Here is a 19,370-nt window from a genome sequence, read left to right on the forward strand (position 1 = left end):
ATTTTAAATCCCAACTCAAAGTGGGCCAGCTGATGGTGTTGACTCTGGCACACACAACCCAACTAAACAGCGCAACAACTTCCTCTCTATATAGCCTACCAGACCAGCTGATTAGTAGCAGCCTTCCCAAGTTTTGGGGGGAAAATCACGACGTTTCTAACAAGTTTAGCTATTCATAACAACTACAATGTATCCTAACAGTAGGAAAGCATTAGCTATCATATCCCATAATGCAGCATTGCATGCTTGCTGACCACTCTGCATCCATTATAGGCAGTATATCTCATTGTCTGACCTGTGATTCTCAGTCTCATCTTTTAGAGAAAATGGCATTTGGCACTTTTAGTTTGAAGGGAAATTAAAGAATGTTGTTTTGCATTAGTATTGATAAGCTTTTCACTGGTGTGAGCCACATCATTTTGCCTCCATGATATGAGACAGAGCATTTTAAATGCACATATAGATATCAGTACAACTATCTTCACTTTGTAAACCAAGTTAGCAAGCTCTGTTGAGAGAGGAAATCAAAAGAATATCAAGGAAATCTTCCTGTCTGACAGTCCTGTTACCTTGTCATCTCCTTGTCCATGTCAACATAAGCAACAGAGAGGAAAATAGGAACTAGGCACTGCATGTTGTGCTGCATTTTGCTGCATCTGGGCAGAATGGACATTATTATAAGAATCAATATAATCAAACTAATTTTTCAACTGGTGATCACTCCCTTTGAGTGACGATAGGACATGCTATAGAGAGAGCTGCATGTCATCAGCATAGAAGCAAAAACTCAGACTGAATATTAAAAGTTAATGGACAACAATAATTTCAAAAATCAACATATAATTCAAAGCAAAAAAAACCCCCACTTTTATAGAGTTATCTATTGGCATTTTTAAATACTTAGATGTAGGCTCTGAAAGTAGATGTGATTACTGTAGGTAAAAAGTCGAAATTATAGCTATTCACTTGCGTTAGCACTTAACTGAATAAAGTTAAACTTTGTCCCTTTAGTCACCATTTTTTGTGGGTGGATGGGAGGGCATTACTGAAAAGATTTGAGATGCACTGAATTAATGTAACTCCTTGATATTTGAATAGAAAGACAGACAGACAGACAGACAGGTAGGTAGGTAGGTAGGTAGGTAGGTAGGTAGATAGATAGGTAGGTAGGTAGGTAGGTAGGTAGGTAGGTAGGTAGGTAGGTAGGTAGGTAGGTAGGTAGGTAGGTAGGTAGGTAGGTAGATAGATAGATAGATAGATAGATAGATAGATAGATAGATAGATAGATAGATATTCTTGTGAGGCGCCTTCATTTCACTAATTAGCGAAAACAACAGAACAAACTACCCTTTAATTACATCTTTTTCAAAAAGCCAATTAAATCTGACCTCAGGGAGGTTAAACACATTACTTGATTGCATTTCAATAGTAGACATGCAGTTTTTTGCAATCCTACTCAGATCCCAGAAGATGTTTTATTTTCTCTTTATTTGCCTGCGGGGGGTTCAGAGGTCAGGCTCTGTAACAAAACAACACCTTTTGTGGTGTCAAAGACTCCCTTCTTGCCCAAACACACCCAAACATGGCATATCTTATTAGTCTATATGCCAACATGCAGCCCTGACAACCAGTTCTTTCTAATTAATTCTCCCTGTATAACCGATTATTGATACATGCTACGTTCCATATAAATGCTGCCATATCAGGTCTAACTATCATATCAGTATGATCTGCATTGCCCTGGTATTGATGTTACATTCCCATCTGCACTAATTAGACCTTTCTGTGTACAGAATACACCGTGCGAGTAACAACACTGACAGTGCACATGCTCACTTGCATGAATAACAGAACTATCCAGAAGAGAGTGCCTTTAAATGCATCATCCTCTGAGTGAAGTAAAGGACAATCCTGTTGAGAAATTGTGCACAGCAGATAGATAGAAGGTGTGGAAAATTTGAAGTGCAAACATGTACCGTTGAAATTGTAGCTCCAACAATCTATTTCACGCTCTGTGAATGGCAGCGTTGATTCAGCACCATGGACAGTGACACTAGGCAGCTCTGAGAACTCAGACAGGTTTAAGCTGACATCTTTTCAAGCAGCAGTGTTTTGTTTTCTCCATCTTCTACTCCCCATCTGTTCATACTGTCTTTATATCAAGAAAAAAGAGAGGCAGGTTTGTTTGTAAATAGTTAAACAGTCCATAGGCTGCTGCATGTTGCACCTCAGCATGCTGCTATCTTTTTAATTATTCAGCCAAATATGCCTTTGATCCCAGCACCTGACCACGCTGCTATTTTTCTCTTCAAATCGTCCTTTTAAATGAAAGCAGCTGAGGTTTGAAACCAATGAAAAATATGCTTGTTATAAGAAAAGCACCCGTTAGCTGTGAGGACTTCCAACTGCTAAGAAAAAAAAAAAAAATGTTAAGCAGGATCCCAGTATATGAAGACTTGGGGCATATTTAAAAACAATTGTGTAAATCCTTTTGTCACAGACAGATATTTTATCCCTATAGAGGTTTCATTTAGTTTTAGTTCAAACACCATCTTGGGAACAGTTTGTCACTGCAGTATTTGTGAACATTAAAACGCTCGCATTCAAGCCCTTGTCTGGACAAAATCTTGAACCTTCCATGCTCTCTGAGTTTCTGTTGACCCTACACTCTTGCTTCAGCTGATCTATGTTCATTTAAGGATCTGTTTGTTTCGGTTAAGTTCAGAAAACTTCTCTTGACAGCTGTATGCCTCCTTATTATGATAAATTCCGATTCTAATTCTGGAGGTAGTCTCTGATAAACCCTGCTCTGTAAAGATAACATAGCCATCTTGGAGGGTAGAGTTCAGCCTCAGACTGCAGACATAACTGGTTGAAGAATCTCATCTTGATACCTCTATGCATTGAGACTGACTCGTGCCTCCAATGATGATAAGCCTCGTTTTAACAATAGAAATATATTTTCTATCATACTATTTTAGTATAACATCATGGAGCAGTGGCTCTCCGGCCCCAGGAAGCACAGCTCTGTCAGTTTTCTCCCCTCCTGGCCAGTTGACAGCATTCACCTGGCATCCCAGGTGTAAAATAGTCCTTGTTAGATGGTTAGAATGAAAGCCAGCAGGGCCTTGGCTCCTGAGGACCAGGATTGAGAACCACTGCCGCAGAGAACATTTCTACAAGGCTTCACAGCAGTGACTTTCATGACTAGTCCTCAGGACTTACAGCCCCGCTGTTTTTCTTTCTAAACATCTGACAGGGACTTTCTTTTGCCCAGCGTGCCAGATGAATACAGTCATTTACCTGAGAGGACTGAAAAAAAGGAGTACACATATGTCCAACAGATCAGAGGGGTTATGTGAGAATAGTGCTCTGCAACATAGTCTCTTAAGATCTTTTTAAAAGCATCCAACAGTTGTCAGTAGACAAAATAATAAAGACTAACACATTTAATTTCTGATTTGCTTTCAAAAATAATTAAAACATCTGGTTCACAGTATCAGAGTAACTTTTAGTCCAACACAATAGCATTGTTTGCCATTAAAAACTCAAATTTCCATCAGGCAATACCAAATTTTTGCCTTCTATTTTAAAGAAAAAATGCTGCCTCTGCACCGTTCAAATGTCCCGAGCTTTCCACTCCACACAAATGTTTGCATTCTTTCTCTGCCCTGTGGGGCCTTCAGCCATCCTGCTCCCTCATTGGCCTGCGCTGCGCTTAATATGCAAATGATATGGTGGGCGTGGTTTTATTTAAGGAGTACGGGTTGACGTCACGAGAGTGAAAGAGTAGGGGGGACTCAAAAAATGAAAACACATAGAGCATCAGAAAAAATAAATAAGGCTGAATCCAAACAAGGGGGGCTTATTGGCTGAAAAGAAAGAGGAGAAAGAAGGAGAGAGTTGGGAGGGAAAACAGGAGGAGGAGAGGGGAGAGAGGCACAAATAACGGAGGAGGGGGGGAGTGTGCGAGAGAGATAGATAGATAGAGAGAGAGAGGGAGAGAGAGAGAGAGAGAGAGAGAGAGCAGCTCCGCCGGCCCATTGAGGAAAGATGGCTACAGTCACTGCAAACGGAGTGCAGCAGGAGAATGGATTCAGCACCACGAACAGCGCCGGCAGGATGAACGGGCTTACCATCGGCCAGAACACCATTCCCATGAAGGACCACGACGCCATCAAGCTTTTCATCGGCCAGATTCCCAGAAACCTGGAGGAAAAAGACCTGAAACCCCTGTTTGAGGAATTCGGAAAGATATACGAACTCACTGTACTGAAAGACAGGTTTACGGGAATGCATAAAGGTTGGTTATTTTGAATATTTTCACTTTCGTGTGTGAAATTCAAAGAGGAGACACCGAAGACAGCGTTCGTTTGAGTTTTGGGGGCAGAGAGCATGAAAAGTGTGTAAATGTACACATGTTTGGGACAGCCCCGTAGAGCCGTCAAACACGCATGCACATGAAAACACGCGGATATAGACTATGAGGCGTGAGAGAGGGGGGAACACGTGGAAGTGAATGGCTCGCAAACGCAGGGTTAATTGTTCGCAGCCCGTCCACGTGAATACTACAGCTGAAAACGCCTTTGTGTGTTTACATTGACTCTCATGTGCTGAGCAGCCCAGCGAGAAGGGGGCGGGACAGGCACGCGCTCGATGCTGTGTTATTTGTGCAGCTGCAGAAATGTCTCCACAACTAAAATAGAAAAAAAAAAGCTTCTGTATAGAGTCCATTTATCGGACTGAAATAAATGCTTTCAGGGGAGCGGAAAATGCAAACCATTATCAGGCTATCAGTGATTACGGTGCTGCTTGGCATGCTGCTTTGACCTTTCAGCAAGCTATTATGCAGCCTACTTTTCGGACGTCATTATCTGTGGAAAATACTATTTGCATGGCAGCTGAATTGTAGGCTTATAAACGCTAGCTGCTGCCGTGGGCGGGCTGCAGTCAGGAAGTACAAAGCAGGATAATAGTAGAGCAAGAGATCCAGCATGCACCGTCCTATCTCGCCTTGTACTGTTCTTGTTGTCACCCCTCTCCCTCCTCCTCTTTCTCACTCATTGTCTAAAACGAGCGAGATCAGTGTTCACTTAGTAATTAGACAGACCACGACGGGAAATCAAGGATCGATCAAGTCTGCTGATAGTTATAATAATGGGTGCCACTGTGCGGTTAGAGCCGGAAGGTCTGCAAGGTATTAAAAAAAGGGGAAAAATCCAGTTAAAGTCCGGAAAAAAAGTCCAAGTCTGCTTTACACAAATAATTGCTTTTAATATTAAATAAACACCTTCTCTTGTATTTAATTTACACAAACCTATAATCTAACAAGAATCATAATGCTAATTTTAAAAACAAATCGAGAGAAGTTTATTTTTTTAAATTACAAGTTTTAAGCCCTATTGTGGTAAAGAAAAAAAATCAATAGTATAGCAGGTGCAAAGATTACTTTTATTATTAAAACTGTAATAATAATAATAATAATAATTATTATTATTATTATAATTACATTACTGATCAGAGCACTTAGAATGACTCAATAACTGGAATGAAAATGCACAATAAGGTCAAACGTCCAGTGTGTGTGTCATTACAAGCAGTCTGGGTAGAGCTTCCTTGTTTAGGACAGTGGTGCAAGTTGTAATTTCAATATTGCACTCATATTGCTAACAGTGATTGATCCATTTTTGCTGATTGTTTTTCTAATGTTAGGTAAAAGATTTTGAATCAAGTAAGTTAAAAAGCACACACTTCCAGTGCTCCATATCTGCACATATTTACATTGAATCCACAATCATTTACCTCAATCTATTCACAAGATGTTATGCAGTGGCCATGGCTCGTGATTTCACTGATCAGCTAAAGTCAAGCACTCTTGAAGCAGAAATGAGTTTGCCTCTTTCTCTGTGTGTGCAGCCCTGAAGCAGGTCTCCATGCACCACCTGTTCCTCCAGCCATCAGTAGCTGGTGCTGAACCTGCTCCTGCTCCCTTTTCATCGTTCCTCCTCCTCAGCGCCCCTTGATCGATTAAAACAATATTTCTGATGTTCGTGTTGTTTACGCCTGTCCTCGACCATCCCTGAATGTCAACACTCGAGAGGATGGTTTCCTCGGGAAGGATAATCCTGTTCCAAAGCCAGACCGTTTGCCCGTTCAAATTCATCCTCCACCAAGGCCACTCTGATGTATGCATTATGCCTACTTCATCCCGCGTGACATTCAAAGTCACTTTGGGAGCACAAGCATGCACTTTTAATAAGATTTCACCAAATGCATTATACGGATGAGTTTTTCTTATTGGCTGCTCACCTAAAGCATGTTCATGTAACCCCTGCTGCGTCTGTGTGTGATACCTGAACACTGGAGTAAGAAGGTACAAGAGGAAGGAAATGGGATTAGTGTCGTTAACAAAACCCAAGTAGGTAAAGTGAGTCATCATCTGTGTCACTCAGAGCAACGAGACTGAAACAGTGACTGAAAGCTCATTCTGACACACAGAGAAAAGCTTTTGTAGGTGAATTGAAGGTAAAAGGAATGACTTGCTAAACTGTGAAAGTCCCTTGAAAGGCTTCACAAGTTTGTTTAAATTGAATTTTGTTGGTAGGAGGTCTTCATTGTCTGACTTCTAACTTCTCAAATTCAATTGTGATTTAATATGAAAACCAATACCATCTCTAGATCCACATGCTATCTATTATCTAACACTCCATGGTAGCATACAGACTCCATTATCAGGGATAGTAATTGTTTCTAAAGTATTGAAGTGCTAAGTTGAAAACAGATAGTCCTTAAGATAAACAACTACTTCTTCTACCACCACTACTACAAGCAGTTCTACTATTACCACTGCTACTGATACTAGTAATCTAATGTACAACTCAACTCATTTATCTGCTGAAGATAGATTTTTCAGAATTCCAGGCATAGAAGGTACAATTTTAAGAAATCAAAAACTCTTAATTGCTGGGATATCCATAAAATATATCTCTGTAGATATTATACTGATTTTATATTCACAAAAATACATGATTCTTCTTTCTGAAAGGATTTCTTATTGGCAATGGTTCTCCAAAAAAAAAAAAAAAAAAAAAATCCTTAAAACAGTTTTAACATCCTTCTGCTCTGTTTTGATTTTCTGCTCTGTAGCATTACTATTTTTCTTCCCTCCTTCCTCTTAGCTGTGCTTTTTAAGCTGCAGCAGGCATCTGTTTCCAGTAAAATAACTCTAAAACAACCTAAAATCTACCTGCCCCACAGTAAGCTACCCTGCAGATAAAGTTAGTATCTGCTGAGGCCTGCGAGCATTTATCAGCGTAAGACGTACTAGAGTCTACACACCTTGCAAAAGGAGATTGAATACTTTGATTTATATTTTACAGGTTGCAAGACATGTGCCATGTGTTATAATTAACAATTCTTGCCAGAATAACTTAGAGGGGTTTCAAATACCTGTGTCTCTCTTACTGTTTGTTATCTGCTGCTGCCAAGGGTCAATTAAAAAGTGTCATGCCGCTTTTAAAAAGATCTTTGATTTTTTTCCTCAGCTTGCTAGTGGGCAGTCACACTGGTTCAGTAATACATCATATTTGTCCACGACATCATATTTGTTCACGACATCGACCAGACAAAACACACCTTTTGCTTAAGTGTTATGTCATTAGGCAGACATTAAGTTACTGTGGGGCTGTAGTTTCTAGTTGATTTGCTATACCACTCATCGTTAGGACTTTAACATTTCTACATTTCTAAGTTTGTTGCAGTATTGTCATGAGAGTGTATAGATGTCCATACTGGACAGTTGTGCTGTCAGTGCATGGTAATCCCTCAGCAAAGTGTTGCAGGACTGTCACAACTAAACAGTTCTCTACAACTAAACATTAAGTAAAAAGTTTCACCTACATTGCCCAGTATGTAAGGTTCAAGGTTCTTTACCCCAAAAAGTATTTATTGTGCAGACAGGAGTTTTGCCATCCCAGAGATACAAGCAACAAATAATGACAATACAAGACACAATTACACAAAATTTATGATAAAGCGCTTTAGAAAAACATCCATTCTAAAATACAACATAAAAAATGCCAAAGTGCTTCTGAAGACTCCCTGAAATAAAACATATTCCACTGAAGTTAAAGTTCATCATCTTGTGCCAGTTTTGCAGGTACAAAAGTGCTACTGTAGTGTTTCATTCTCCCTGTAGATTCCACTGTAAAGGAGGTTACAGTCAAAACACTAACAAAAAATAAGAGATGTGCTGCTCAGCTTCACCCATATGTTCAGTAAAAACTTAACTTGATATGGTATTTTAGCTAAACAGTTAGCACTTAACAGTTTCATGAATTTATTCATGTAAGATTGAAAGCTATTAAAAGTGGTTGTCCTCATTTGTGCTGCAAGCCACTGGCAAAGCATTCTTGGATCAGTTGCAGCATTAACCAGGAAGGTCACTTTTAAAAGCTTTTTTTCCTTCATTACATGAAATTCATTTATGAAACAAAACCTGTAAACTTAAACACCTTTTCTGTTGAAAAGATTTATAAATTTTAAATAATTAATCTGCAGAGGTAGGTGGAGATGAGCTGCAGATCTCTGCATGGCTTGGAAATATCTAGCAGTGATGATATTACAGGGCTGTGGATAGAGGGCCCATTACAAGCAAGCATAAAACATGAATGAGATACAGCAACAGAACAGCAGCTTCCAGCAGCAGTTTATGCTTTGTCATGCTGCAGTCTTTGACTGAGGTCACCACCACAGTTCAAACCAATCCTGCACAAATGCTCCAACCACACTTTTCTCTGTTGAGAAAAAAAAACATACTGACTCAATAACTTACTCATTGCCGGCTTAAACCTTGTATCTCCATTTTCCAAGATTTTAATTTATTTTCATAAATCAGTACCACTGGTCACCCTTTACATCTGTCAGCGTTTTTTTTTTTTTTTTTTTGTAAACAAATTTTAAAGCAATTAAAAGTGTCAAAAAAATACTGACTACGACCAATATAGTGTTAAGTTATATGATTTTTTTTTTTTTCTGAATGACACTAGCGCCATGAAACTTACTTAATTTGTAGGGTGCACAACATTATTGGGATATCAGTTTAAGCAGGTATATCCTTAATTAGTTAACTTTTGGTATTGGCAGATATGAAAACTCTACAGATATTTATAACTTATATTTTGGCTGTAAATATCTGCTCATATCAGCTGTTACTATTAGCTGTATGTTGGAATAAGTTTGTGGACCTTTAGGCAGGACCAACAGGCCTATGTCAGCAGAAATGTATTTTTTTTTTTTTTTTTGTTCATCCTTGTTCCTTAAATTCTAAAGTGTGTTTTAAGGACTGGAGTTTGTTTCTCTGTTCATCTTTCAATTTTAAAATGCAGTTAAAGGACAGAAGTTCTGGGTCTGAACTACATTTGCACATAGGTATTGACAGCAAAAATCACTATTGTCCCTACTTTTTTTGCAATTAAAAGCAAGAAAATACAAAGAAACAGGTTTTTTTTCCCAAGCACACAGTAAAGAAAGTTATCTCTTATGGTGTTAATCTTAAAATCTGATGTGGGAAAATGTACTCATATTAAAATAGTTTAGTTTTATTCATGGACCCTTAAAACTGTCCTTCCTTTTCCATCCCCTGTAAGTGTTTCACGGCAAAGATACATTTTGTGTCCGTCACATGACAAGACACAGACCATTACAACTTTATAAACAAGAATTTATCTGGCTTTAAGACCCATTAAAAATATAGGAGAAAATGTAAGTACTTCAGTAAAAGTATGACATGGGAGTAGTAATTTTTAAATTAAACTAGATTTTTAATTGTGAAAATTCTATGTATTGTACCTTTAACATGCTGTTTTATTGGCTGGATGAATTGGATTTATCTACACAGACAACACTGTGCTGAGCTGTGTAACTTTTATCAACAACGCAGACCTTAAGTCATTCCCATCAGCTCTGCACAATATAAAGTTTTGCAATAATCTTTACCCACAGTGTAAGGGGTTTGAAAAGTAGTTTGTGTTCTGTTTTTGTTCACACAAATGCAACAGCCAACAGATCGTGGTTCGCTATTATGGTAATGGCCCGGGAGGCTCTGAATGTTGTAACACTGTCACTAATTCAACCCACATTTTTATCCCAAACAGTCACACAAACATTTTCTTCACAGCAGAGCAACAGAAGCGAGGGGGAGGATATAATCAGTTTGGCTCCATAATCCCTAAAAACATAAAGTTCATAAAGATTTAATGCAGAGCTGTAAATTGAGTTTGACTACTACTTTCAAATCCCTCTTTGAGCTGAGTTTGTGGTTGAGGGAGATTTGATTTGTTTCGGATGGATGATGTATACCGCTGTTGGCATCAGTTAGTAAACCGTACCTAATGGATGATTTGCAGCACTACCTTCTTTTCACAGCCCGAGTCCTGTGACACAGAATTGCACCATAATTATGGATTTAAGGGCAGATCAAAATATGTCATGTTTGCTCATGACTAATTCATGTGGATTGTGCTGCAGCAGTTTGAGCAGATGTTTTGTGCATTGTGAATTCTAACTTTGGACATTTAGGGTACCTCCAGGGACTTGTCTGAATATCTGGGGATTTTTACATGATTTATTTCTCATAGCCATGCTGATGTGCATTCAAAGGGCCTTTTTCCATCATTTTTCTTTAACAGATGATTATAACTCACCCTGTAGTTGTTTCACAGTGTTGCCTTTAATGCCGGTTTGATAGTTTGTGTGTCGTCAGGGAGCCTTACACAGTGCGTGGGATGACTTGACACAATTGGCAGTGTGTGTGGTGTTGTAGCCAGGTCGTGCTGTTTAACATCCATCACTTTGCTGAGCACTACATTATCATAATACTTAGTGTCAGTGCCAGAACGCATGCATTGTTCAGACATGCTGAATGTTAGTGGGGGGCAAATCTTTTGCTTGAGTAGCGTTATCTATCAATCCGTCTCTGATGCTGAGAGGAGGGACTCTGGGCTGCAGAACGCAGCCAGGAGGAAGTGATACAAAGAGATGTTAAATATCCTCATCCATTCTGCTCTCCTCGGTAGGTCCATGCAGTGGCACTGGCTATAAATAGCTGGCCAAGTCGACATCAAAAGACCTCTCTATGGTATTGTTTTTCAAAATGAGGGTCCTGACCCCTGGGGGTTCACCAGGCAGTCCAAGAAGGAGCACTGAAACTTGGAGAGAAGAGAGGGGTAATGGAACAAAAGGGAAATCAATGAACATTATTTGGGTCATAAATGTTTTAATTTGTTTTTTTTTAAGATGTAGGTTACTGCAAGACTAAATCTTTGTGCTCTTTTTCTAGGTCAGTCCTTCAAATAAAAAAATATACACACACACACACACACACACTACTCTTTCCAGTCAGAACTGACAAGCCGCAGTGATTGATGCTGACAAATCAGAAAGTAACCATACCACTGAAACTTATTTTCCGCCTCTTAAATAGGAAAAAAATCTACTAAATTATTAACTTTTACTCTAACCACCCTAACTCATTAACTACTTTTACTATCTATGTAAAATACTGTTAGGAAGGAATTCTAAAGGCTGTTTCTAACAGGAAACAACATGTTGAATGTATTAAATGAAAATCTGAGCAAAAAATGTTTAATTTTACTACTGCTGATTGTTAAGACAGTATGATAAAGATAATAAATGAAAAAGGTCAACAAAATTATTACTTGTTTTAAAATATGGAATTACATCAGGAAAGTTGACTGTTTCATTTCTGTTTTTTGCCACTGTTATAGACAGTAAAGTTTAGACAGCTTTATAGAAAGGTTAATACTATATGCTCCTTGGTGTTGCAAAGTTTGGGGACCCTCCTCAAGGGCAGTAGTAATCAAAAGTAGCCAGTATAGGATCATTGATATGAGCTAATTTGCCTTAGAAAAACAGATAATTAGGGCTGTCAAATGATTGATATTTCTAATAAGGACTGTTTCCAGATTTTTTATCGTTAATCATGATTGATCTCCATTTTGTAGCATTTGAAATTCTACTAATTTGCATTCAAAACTGTTTTGTTTCATTTTGGATTTTTGTACTGTCTGAGACTAAGGGTATTTGACCTTCTGTTTGGATACAGACATGCTTTTATACTGACAGTAAAAAAGGCACTCTGTGTTGATCAAAGATAAATAAATTGTTATGGATTGAAAAAGAAAAGAATAAAAAAGGTAAATGTTTGATATCACAAGGTGCAGATAATGTTTGACTTAGCAGTTGCACTTTATTTTAGTGGCCCCTAATTACCAAGTAAATTTATACTACATGGTAATAACTGTCTAGTCATTTCTCAGGAATAAGATGGTAATTACCTAGTAATACGTTTGCATTTCACCAAGTAATAACCTGGTAATATAAAGGAAGTATTCACTTAGTAACATTGTATTTCCTCTTAATGTTGTAGCAATTGTTCTGGTTATTAGGTGGTATTTTACCCTTACCCTAACCCTTATGATATCATGGCAAATTCTCTGGTAATTTGATGGTATTTTGAAGTACTTTTCTTAGCAATAAGATGATAATTTTCTATTTAACCCTTTATGACCTACCATAGACCATGTCCGCTAGAGTATATCTTTACATTTTTACATGCTGTGGTCCTTTTTTTGGAGTATTTGAACTGGCTATACATCAATACAACACTTAAAGCCCAAACTGTAATGATATGTTTGTGATAAGTCCACAGTAACAAATGAAATTGCTCAAAAGTGCAAGAAACCACAAGAAAAATGAAAAGAGTTTTTTTTTTTTTTTTTTTTTTTTTTACATACCTCCCTAAAATACAGAGATACCATGGCTGTATCTTTCAAAATTGTGATTGTAAATAGTTGCACAAGATTATTTCAAACCACAAAAAAAATATATATTTTGAGCATACATATGTTTGCAGAAGACCATATTGAAACAATAATTAGTGCGACTCGTGACCTGCAAGAAAACAACATGATTATTGCCCTGATTATATTATATTGTTTTTGATGTGTGGGCTTTATACTACATTTCTGCAAAAGAAGGAAGGATATTTCTAGAAGGAAACAGTACTCTGGAACACATTGAATGTGTTATGTGTTAGTGTTACTACTCTGGTTTTATATACAAAAAGAATTATTGCTCAATCTCATTTGGTTACAATTCTACCTGCGGTTAAAAATAGATATGCAAATGGGAGCGCCAGCGATCCCGTAGGTTTTAAAGGGTTAACTTGCTTGATAATTCCCAGGTTATTTCTAATAATAGGTAATTTGGCCCACCAAATCAAAGTGAGTACATCTTTAATACTTTTCAAGTAATTGTTAGGGGTTGGGGGTAAGGGTTGGGATTAAGGGGTTAGGCTTTGGGTAAGGCTCAAATACCACCATATTAGCAGAGAATTGCCACAGTATTACAAGTTACAACTTAAGAAATGTACATTTTTATTAGAAAAATACTTCCTTAATATTATGATAGTTCCAAGACACTATATGTTAAATACAACTGAACTGGTACCTTAGAAAATACTAGATAATTACACTTATTACTTTAAAATTACTAAGTTATTAGGGCCCACTAAAATAAAGTGTTACTGACTTGTCCACTGAGCTGCCTGTGAGGTTGTTTTTTTATTTAAGCGAAATGAGACAGGGGGGCACAGTCAGTGATGTACATATTTCACATCACGTGGCTGCCATGTTACAATGGCTTTACCAAAGTGTGCCAAAACGGAAAATACAAAGTGATAAACGCAACTTAAAACAACTGAATGCACTGATTCTGGGCTTTTATACCATTTTGATTAATGCATTAATGCTGACAGCCCTACAAGTAAAAAAAAATCAGTATTATTTATAAGTATTTCATGGAATTTATTAATGAAAGGATTTGCCTGAGGAGACAATAAATCATATATTCCTATCCTATAATAATCAAGAGTTTTCAGATTTTCTTTGTAATTGATTCTTTTTCTTGAAATAGTCTTGAGATCTTTCGTTGCAGCCACTAGGAGCCATAGATCCATGTTTTTGTTGGAGTTTTATCTACAAACCGCGTGTAGTAAAGGAGGTGTTGGACAGTGATTGACAGTTTCAGTATGTTGAGTGACAGGTGTATCTTAAGTCTACAGATGACCCCTCTGATCATTAGAGAAGGGGCTGTGTGTGAAGCAGACAGCTAACCACTCAGAACGACTCCTCTCTGAATGTAAATGAACATGAAAGTTGCTGTGCAGGTAACGCTGTGGTTAGCAAAGACACACAAAGAGAAGAGAGAGACCTCACTTTGTAGTAGTCTCAGCACCACTGAGAGGGTTAGGGTCATTTTCAGCAGCATCTCGTGTTTTACATGTTTTTTTTCAGTCTTGTGCTGGATATTTTTTAGAAATTAATTTGCATTCTCATCCCACTTTAATGAACATTCTAGGATGAGACGTGAGTGGAGACCGAAGGAGAGCAAATTGCTCATGATTCATGAATTCCCTGCTAATGAATTGAAATTTTATACAAATTTGTTCAGGAGTTATTTCAATTACAGGTATCTGAAGCCTTAAAAAAGCCCAATTTAGTCTTAATGCCTGGATGCATGCAATTGTGAGCACATGCTAATTTCCATTTTAAAAACAAACTGTTAGAAGAAGCATTACATGGGGGAAAGTTCTTTAAGTAATTACCCTGAACGTGTTGAGCAAACGCAAAAACACATTTTGCATATCCTGTGTTCTCTTTGAAGTAGTTTGCAGGGTTTACTTTTTCATTTGCCTTGAATATAATTTGTTGAACTTTTGTCCCTTGTTGAAATTATAGTGTGGTAAATTGTCTTTGATTACCAAAGTATTATTTTCACCCCTCTTAACCTGCTCATCACAGGAGCCAGCAGTCCTTCTGTAGAGTCTACCCTTTACGTAAGGGCATTATCCTCCTGCTTCTCCTCCTCTACTTCACATTTAATGCATGCAACACTTATTTAGCTCATATTTGATAAATTAAAACTTTGATTCAGGAGGGCATTCATTATTTATTTAAGGAGAGTCAAGTGAAGTGCAATTAATGTGTAGATATAAAACTAGACCAGTGGTCTTTTTAGGATAAATCCTTTTTTTCTACTTATAAAATACACTTCACATTGCTGCAAATCTAAGCATCACATGGGACATCATGTCCCTCTTTGCTTTTTTTGTGCTAATGTTGTGCAGACAATCTAAATCAGTTTGCATATTCTGCATGGACCAATGACCAAGTCCATTTGCATGATTTCATATTATACCAAGGAGTTTAACCATGAATGTAATCCCATGTCAATTAGTCATCTTAAAATTTTAAGCTGACAGTCCTGCCTGCTACCAGCTGTTACATCCTTGTTATCCCCCTTAAACAGTATCATTCTGCCTCTGTTAATGCTCTCAGAGCTAAATTCTCATGTGTTCTGCTCCACAACTGGATTCCTTGTTCCCTGACTGCTTTGGGAATAAGATATCCCTTGGGTCAACGCTGTCAGAGGAAACTTCTTTAAAGTCCTTGTTCCATCGCCCAACACCCTGACCTAAATATTATGAGCTACACTCCTAAAAAAGTCCACTTAAAAAAGTCAGTTTAACAAAAAGTATCTCTTAATGATGTCCTTAAAGGAGTAATCTGCTGTCAGGTATTTTTACTTCACTTGTTTCTGACCATGAAGCCTCCACAATAACAGAACAGTCTTATAAATTTCAGTAAAATTGCAGAAATATTCATGATAATTTTCTTAAAAGCATCTGTTATTTTGTTATGTGGACTCTGTCTGTGTTATATTATTGTATGCATTATCATGTAGCCACTGTTTAATACTGTAGCTTTCATAAAAAAGACTGCTAGAAATTTATCCCATATAAGAAAAACAGTGATTCTAACCTGTACAAAATCTGCAGTGTAGTGGCTTGTAATAATACGTACTTGAGTGCATCTTTGTATATAAGAGCATTTTAAAGTGAGGAGGTAAAATGACAGAATAATAAAATCACAGAAAATAATGAATTACTTTTACTCATGTTATTGTAATTGAGTTGTTTTTGTGTACAAGTAGTTTTTAAAATCAGTACTCTTATGCTGAGTAATTTCTGTGGAGATTGTCGTTCTGCATTGCATTCATACTGTGTAAAAAAACACATGAAGCTGAACCAATCAAATTTCCAGCAACTGCTCTAAACTGGTCTGTTGACTGGCTTAAGTGTACCACATGACTACAATATGAACAGAAGAGAAGAAGAAGAAGATGCATGTTAGTTCTCAGCCCAAAATAAGAAACATGGAGGAAAACGTGGCCCTGGTAAAATGCTGCTGCAAAGCTGAAATAAATCAGTAAATGAACCGGGAGCAAAAATCAACAGCTTCATCATATACTAAATGTCTTAAATGAAGTACCTTCCTGAATAGATTCTTAGAGTGCTATTAAAACTCCTGTTTGAGAAAAATGTTTCAAAGTAACTACATTACTTGAGTACAAACATATGATGTCCTTAGGTGTCACAGTGCCCGGCATGTTTGGATGGGATGAAGATTTCTGCAGGTTATGGTCCATTAAAGGACATTGGAGTCAAGTAATGCATAAAATCACACTGACTTAAACTTTTTTATTATTATTTTCTTTTTATTTAAATTTATCTAACCTCATTGAGATCAAGAATCTCATTTACAACAGTGTCCAGGCCGAGACACTCTTATAGGGCACTTATTGCAATACTTTGGTTTTTAAAATTAAGGCCCTAGAATATTATTGGTGGACTTCCCATGAATTTTTAAAAAACTTTTGTCACGTTCATATACAGTGCTTAACAAATTTATTAGACCATTCGCCATAAAACGAGAAAACTTATATATTTTAGAAATCTTTCAAAAACTTGTTTAAAAATGAAAATGTTATTGTTATTTATTTGGCAAATAACAAACTGAAACAACTAAAAAGTCCTTTTCACACATAATAACCAAAAAAAAATTAATATTTTGTATGGCCTCCTTTGGCCTTGATAACAGCTTGCATTCTTGCTGGCATTGTTTTTATGTACTTTTCCACAGCCTCTTTTGTTATTGACTTCCAAATAGTTCCTAGCTGTTCCCACAGACTTGCTTCAGATTAAACTTTTGTGCGATCAATCTTTGAATCTACTAAATCCCAAATTTGTTCAATAGGATTCAAATCCGGACTTTGACTTGGCCAGTCCATCAGTTCCAGTACTCCAGATTCCTTTTTCTTGTAGTCTCTGCACAGCTTTGAAGTATGCTTGGGGTCATTGTCTTGTTGGTATATGAACCCACGACCAATCAGATTCAGTCCAGAAGGGATTCCAAGATGCACTAAGATGTTGTGGTAGACGTTCTTGTTCGTGATACCGCCGATTTTCACTAATTTGCCCACGCTGTATCCACAAATGGAACCCCATACCATAATGGAATCTCCACCGTGTTTCACTGTGGGTGCAATGCATCTGGCATCAAAACGTTCTCCAGCTTTTCTGCGAACATAAACACCAGGATGCTGACCAAAGAGTTCAAACTTGGACTCGTCTATCCAGAGTACCTTCTTCCAGTCATCACCAGTCCAGTGTTTGTGCTCCCTGGCAAATCTGAGGTGTTTCTGGATGTTTGCAGGCCTCAATAATGGCTTCTTAGCAGCTATTCTTCCCTTTAGGCCTTGTTCCGTCAGTCGTCTGCTTATGGTCATTCTGGAGACTTTCTCAGACTCTGATCTAGAAGCATTTATCTCTGCCTGAAGATCAGCAGTGGTCGTCCTTCTGTCTGTAGTACTTAAAATCTTGAGGTGACATCTGCTTCAGTTAACTTTGGTTTCCTGCCTCTTCCTTGGCACATTTTGTAAGTACCAGTCTCAGCAATTGACTCCAAAGCATACTTGACCGCACTGTGAGAACACTTTATGTCTTTCCCTTTTTGTCTCAGAGACCATCCAGCATCATGAAGTGCTTTAATGCGGACTCTTTCATTTTCAGTGAGCTCTCCAAGTTTTACCATTTTGAACAGGAATGAGGAATTTCAAACTGAATTCCCCTTTTATACCCAAATTTGAGCTGGCTCACTGAGCTTCTCTGAGAAGTCAGAAATGAATCAAGCATAACATTCAACCATTTGACATATTAATCAAAAAATATTAATGTGCTTTACAATTTTTTTTTTGTAAATCAGTAAATTTGAAAATTCATGGATAACAATAATAATTATGTTTTAGCATTAAAAATATCATTTCAGTTAAAGAGCTTCTACATATTGGTGTATATACATACATACATACATACATACATTTATATGTAATTACTAAGTGAAATTTAGTAGTGGTAAGCCCACAATAAAGATAAAAAGCAATTTATGTCATTTAAGTGTAATTAAACTGTTATGCTGTTGTAAAACTGGCTAAAACCAAACACATTTCACTATTTATTCCATTTCTATTTGCTTATAATTCAGTCAGAGAACCTGAAAAAAATCAAAAATATTAACACTATAATTATTTTAACCTCACAGTAAAAATAAAAACTGATACTACAGTTATACTAAAACCATTATAATGTTATAAAAAAGGACCCGAAGCCAAACCTATAATTTTTAAAAATCCTTGAAAATGTCTATAAATTGGTAAACTTTACCATTTGATCACTCGTTGTTTTTTACAAACCTGTGGTGACATCTAAGTACGCTATAGAGTACCATTATCATACACTATAATAACTTATTTTCAAGGACATATCCTAAGTGTGGTTGCTAGATGAAATGGCCATATGTTTTAACATGGACAACATTTTACACCCCTAACCAGCCATATGTCCAAATATGGTTCCTCCATTTTTCAGGCTAAATTGCAGCAATTACTAGAAATCTTATGCAAACAAAACCTTTTATATTTAGCACTACTGTCCATCTGCATAATGTTTGAGTTTCATGTACTTATCTTGGTTAGTTATGATTTTAGGGACATTTTTGGACCAAAAGAGATGTCAAACTGCTTTTGCAAGTTCTGGAGGAAACAGGAAGTTCAAGATGCTTTGGGCCACTGCTGGTTGGCTGGATGCTGGGATGTCACATTCTGTGACATTGAATGGTCTCCACTGATTTGCTGAGAAAATCATTCTGGTTTCTATTGTTTTACAGAGAGTCGGGGAAGGCCAAGAAGAAAATGACTGTTTATGGTTCCTAACCCAATAGGGGGGGTTTAAAAGTCATAAAAACAGTTAGTCACGAGACAAAGCTTTGCCTGATGTCATCTCAGAACACATTATAAACTCGTTGGAGTTATGCAGCAAAGCAGATCAGTAAAAAAGAAAAAAGTAAGGTTACAATGAAGTGTTAACAAAAGCCTACAGCTCCCATAAGCTT

At 37.3% G+C, this 19,370-nt stretch overlaps 1 protein-coding gene across 4 annotated transcripts in view; it reads left to right on the forward strand.

Annotated features, from left to right (window-relative positions):
• The first annotated feature begins 4,053 nt into the window (after positions 1–4,053).
• The window catches only part of celf6 (CUGBP Elav-like family member 6), a 221,342-nt gene continuing 206,025 nt past the window's right edge, over positions 4,054–19,370 (forward strand). For 3 of the 4 annotated variants that reach the window (XM_041786108.1, XM_041786123.1, XM_041786115.1), the window contains exon 1: positions 4,069–4,303. In XM_041786108.1, coding sequence (XP_041642042.1) covers positions 4,123–4,303 — 181 coding nt within the window. In that variant the 5' untranslated portion in view covers positions 4,069–4,122. Of the gene's footprint in view, positions 4,304–19,370 lie in introns of all 4 variants that reach the window. The other variant, XM_041786101.1, reaches the window with a different exon arrangement.

The sequence above is a fragment of the Cheilinus undulatus genome, linkage group 1 (assembly GCF_018320785.1).
Source record: "Cheilinus undulatus linkage group 1, ASM1832078v1, whole genome shotgun sequence".
NCBI classification, from domain to species: Eukaryota; Metazoa; Chordata; class Actinopteri; order Labriformes; family Labridae; genus Cheilinus; species Cheilinus undulatus.